The sequence below is a fragment of the Tribolium madens genome, unplaced genomic scaffold (assembly GCF_015345945.1).
Source record: "Tribolium madens isolate multiple individuals breed KSU strain unplaced genomic scaffold, Tmad_KSU_1.1 Scaffold_91;HRSCAF=231;Tcas5.2_LG7, whole genome shotgun sequence".
In the NCBI taxonomy this organism is placed as follows: Eukaryota; Metazoa; Arthropoda; class Insecta; order Coleoptera; family Tenebrionidae; genus Tribolium; species Tribolium madens.
In genome coordinates this window covers 17362130-17367001 of record NW_025401063.1, presented here as the reverse complement: position 1 = coordinate 17367001, position 4872 = coordinate 17362130, and the positions used below count along the sequence as shown (strand labels likewise).

General features: G+C 31.9%; 1 protein-coding gene across 1 annotated transcript in view; it reads right to left on the bottom strand.

Moving 5' to 3' along the window:
• Positions 1–4183: 4183 nt before the first annotated feature.
• The window catches only part of LOC123011558, a 43834-nt gene continuing 43145 nt past the window's right edge, over positions 4184–4872 (bottom strand). The window contains 1 exon segment of the mRNA XM_044409058.1: positions 4184–4872. This exon segment is cut by the window's right edge and continues 66 nt beyond it. Coding sequence (XP_044264993.1) covers positions 4479–4872 — 394 coding nt within the window. The 3' untranslated portion in view covers positions 4184–4478.

Genomic DNA, 4872 nt, shown 5'->3' with positions numbered 1-4872 from the left:
TTTGGAGTGTCTAAAAACACGGCAAGTGTTTAGTGAGATAATTTTGCACGATTTTTGGGTGATTTTCAACGGTTTTTTTCGTGTGCCCAATTTTTGATGGTCTACGGATATTTGAGTACTTTTGGGGTGCATAAAAATTTATGCTTTCTGAAGGGTTTTAGGTCTTTTTCGGATGTTTACTTTTGGGAGAACAGCTGAATTTTTAGGGTTCTGCCTTATTTTTTAAAGACGCCAAATGTCCTGGTATACAAATAAAAAGCCATTTTGGGGTGTTTAAAAACAACACATTTTTAAGTTTTTAGATCTTTTTCGGTTGCTTACTTTTGGGAAAACAGCTAAAGTTGTACGATTCTACCCTGTTTTTTCGTGTGCCTAATTTTTGGTGGTCCACAGATATTTGGGTATTTTTGGGGTGCATAAAAATTAATGCTTTTTGAAGGGTTTTAGGCCTTTGTTATATGTTGACTTTTGGGAAAACAGCTAAATTTGACTCGTTTTTTAAGACGTCAAATGTCCTGGTCCAGAAGTAAAAAGCCATTTTGTGGTGTGTAAAAACAAGGTATTTTGTTAGTTTTTTAGGGCGTCCTTAAGGTAATTTTGCATTATTTTGGGAGATTTTTAACGGTTTTCTCGTGTGCCCAATTTTTGGTGGTCTACACATATTTGGGTACTTTTGGAGTGGATAAAAGTTAATGCTTTTTGAGAGGGTTTAAACAGCTAGATTTGTAAGATTCTGACTTGTTTTTTAAGACGCCAAATGTCCTGCCCCAGAAGTAACATTTTATACTCTACTATTGTTTCAGTCGAGGATGTGTCTTCGCATTACGGGAGTCATTAGGAGTGAATTATTTACTGGCTAAAAGTGAACGGCCCTTTGAAATTTATTGCCGCTTTTTGCCACACTTAAAAAATATGACTTGGATAGATAGCACGGAGGCCATCAACACAACGAAAAAATCTTTAATTGTCATATCAATCATCCGGGAAAAAATCAACTCACGATTAAAATAACATCCACTTCAACAAATTAGCTCGATATTTTATTTATAAAAGTAAATTAGTTGGAGAAACATTAAATGAAATGCCACCATTAATCATCGAGCTAGTTTTCCCCCAGTTAATTAAAGGAGGTGTATTTGCTTAATTTTTGACTTTGAAATAAAACAATATATGTAATTTAAACATTTTTTATTGGTAAATCAATTTACTAGTTAAAAAACAATAACAAAAATAATGATCAATTAAAAATCATATTATATTTAAAGAAAATGATTTTCAATTGAAAATTACACAATTGGACTAGCATAGTACAAACACTGATATAAAACAAGTCATTTAATCTGAATATTGCAATTACTGTGCTATTTCTATGACTAAAAAAATCTAACTTGTTCGGAATTGCTACAGACCCTGTGTTTAAGTCAAGTGAAAAAATGCTATGCTGCTATTAAAAGCATTGCTATGAAATGTTTTATAAAATTTGAAGCTAAAAGTGAGTTTCTGTCAGAATACTTAGCAGTAAATTAGCAGCATCTGGTGCTCTTTGATTGGACAGTTAGACACATCAAAGTAACCATTAGGCCATTAAAATGGTGTTTTCAGTCGGTTAGTAAAAGTTTTGGTTACTTCAATGTTTTTGTTTTTTTTTAATACCACTATTTAGTTGCATCAGTGTTTGAAAAGATATAATAAATATCAAAACATAAATAATATGTACAAAAATAAATAAAACAGAAATGTACACTATACACACACTACAAGACTTTAATAGAAAATTTAAACTCTAGAAACTTTGGTTTGCCCCGAAAAAGTCTCGAAATTTACACTTGAAAGATATTTACATTGTTGGGTGCGATTTAACTCAAACATGGAATGTTGAAATTGTGAATAAGTCGAGTTTAAGTAACTGTGAAATATTTAATAATGGTGAAATTAGAATAAGTTTGCTTTTAAAGACCGAAAACTAGATGGTTTTTGCGAATTTAATACACTACAAGAGCCCATCGATATTCAGTGGATGCACAAATACAATTTTAAAAATAAAAAATAGGTACAGTAAAGGCTAAATACATGGCATTCAAAGAAATTTGACAGTTTAGAATAAATTTTTTTCAAATAATGATAGTTAATGATAATGTAGTGATACTATTTAGTTGTTGTTAAAATTTCAGATATGTATTTAAAAATCCAGTCAAAAAAATACAGGGTGTCCTAACTAGAAAAACGTTCACCCAAAAAGTCTTATGTGAGATAATATGACAATCAATATATTTATTTTGAAATTTTGGTTAGAAAAAAAAGTGAAAAACTAAGAGTTGTTATAAAGATATAAATATTTTTTTACACTATTTTTTGGCAACTAAAATATTTTTGTTTTTAATTTATTAATAAAAAATGAAAACAATAACTGACGCCCTAAATTTTTGAGAAGTTTCTTTCTAAAATTGTAATCCTATTAATACCATAAAAAGTTTTGAAATAAAAGTTGGTACAGAAAACAAATATACTGCTCTACAAAAGTTAAGGAAGTGTGCAATAATTCTAATAATTAATAAAATTAATAAATTATAAAAAAAATAAGAATAATCAATTAAAAGTGAGATAAAAACAGATATCTTTTTACTTTTTAATTTCTTGCTGGATTCCATAATGCTTAGAAGAATAAAACTTGTTTGTTGTAATAATAATGCAACTTCCTTAACTGTGGAGCAGTTGGTTTGTCAGAAATATTTATTATTGCTTCCTAATGTCTTCATTAAATGGTTAATGAAAAATAATTTATTTTTTAATTGACTTTTAATTTTACACCAAATGATGTTGCTAATTATTACTCCTATATCACTAAACTTAGCAAATTGTCAAAAATAATGCCATTTCAAAGAAATCAATCATTTATTTTACGGGTTTTACCCAAAAAATTCTTACCCGAACCAGCTTGTATTTAATATTTTTATTTATTTGAAAGTGTTGCGAATATAGAAAACAAACTGAACCTCTTTCAAAATTTTTCTCAACTACAGTGTGTTTCAAAACTCGCGCCCCAGAGAAAATAAGATACCGGGAACATGTTTAAAAAATTCAATCTGTCAAAATATTTTAACATTTATTTTTTCACGCTTGATATATTTTTGTTGTTCATTTAATTATACTGATAATCTTGTAAATGTTTTTTTTTATAATTATTTAGTAAAGGTATGAAAATTTTGCCAATAAAAGCACAAAAAACGTTAAACATAAGTCTGTTTTTTTTTTAATAGAAATTACCAAGTCAAAATTTTGGTGAAAAAATTGGTAGCAGCTTGTCTCCATAGCCACAAATTTTCTTTGCTCTTTGTTTTTGTCCCTAGAAATTTTGTTAAAAAATTATGGTTATGTGTTCAAAGTAAGATGTTGTAAAAATATTAACTTTTATGAATCTTGTGTGCCTGTTTGCTCTTTGAAAGCGCTATAATTGAATACCTGAGGAGAGACATCATTATCTAAGGTATAAAGACAGAATTCAGTGTTAATAATTTTGAGAGAAACACACCGCAAGTAAGTACAATGTTGTGGACAAAAATGAGGTTCTTGCTACAAAAACTTTGAAGAAAAAGGATGTATATACGGAAAAAAGTTATTTAGCAAAAGATACAAGTAGGTATTATGATGATTGGCAAAAAAATTTGTGTAATTTATTGAAATGAGCTCAAAGTTGCTGCAATTTAGAAATTCTTCTTCAGCTTTAGTTTCAAAATTGTTACTTTTTCAACTCGTTCCTCAAAAACGATGCACAAGACACTAATTTAATTGCGTTCCTTCCGAGATTCTTTCTCATTCATGTTTATTTTGTATTCATGTCAATTTCTTGCTAAAAATTGAGAATGTTTAGCAAACCTGCATTACAAATTGCGTCTACATTTTAACGAGCCCTTTTTCTAACTTCCTGCTTGCAAATTATTTGTTTCCAAATTTCTAAAAACTGTTAGCGGTACCGAATTTGTTTCTTTTTTGGTGTTTCGTCTCTAAATTTTCTTAGACGATTTTTGTGTTGACGTTTAATGACATTGTTTTCAAATTAATTCAGAAAACCGGAAATGCCAACTTCCTTTATTAAAATTACCATGAATGAATTTACAGCTTCCCTGTTTCCTCTTCTAATAGCCTGCAGCAAAAAACATAGAAAAACACACATTTTTCCAGCAGAAAAAAATTGAGACAAAGTGCAAAATTTAAACTTCTATAACTTCCAAATTTTTATACAAAGAATTTTGTAAACATTTTTTCTATGTTTCTGTTTTTCTCTAAGCCGCGAGTTCTGAAACACCATGTATATTTGGTCTTCACTTGTGTACTTATCATTTTTTACACACACTTTAAACGCTTTAAACAATTGTATTTGTACATCTTTCCAATAATTCAATTCGATTCGCTCGCAACCATTACTTTGGTAATACAAAACCCTAATAAGTACAGTCATTGCACGTCACAAACCACAAATTTTATGTGAGAGCCAAGTCTGCACTCAACTGCGAGAGCCTCCTGGGGTCCCTCCTGCCCCTGCTGGAGCCCCTCGTGCCACTCGTATGATTGCTATACCCCGAATCCGAGCCAAACGCCGAGTCCTGCGAGTAGGGTTTAGGCACCGGTCGAAAAGTCGCTAAATGTCCCAACACAGGCACTGTCTCGTAGGGCCCCGGCGTGGGGGATAAGCACTGAATCCTCTGCGTAATGCTGGGGATCTGGCGGCGATGCGGCGGCTCGACACTTCCCACCCGCGGGTAGAGTTGGAGTAGAGCATCCAGCAGCATGCCCTCGTGGAACTCCTGCCGCCGCCGGTCGAGACTGCGGTGCCGCTTGTTGGTCGGGATGGGCGGCAGAGGCTCGTGGGGGCGG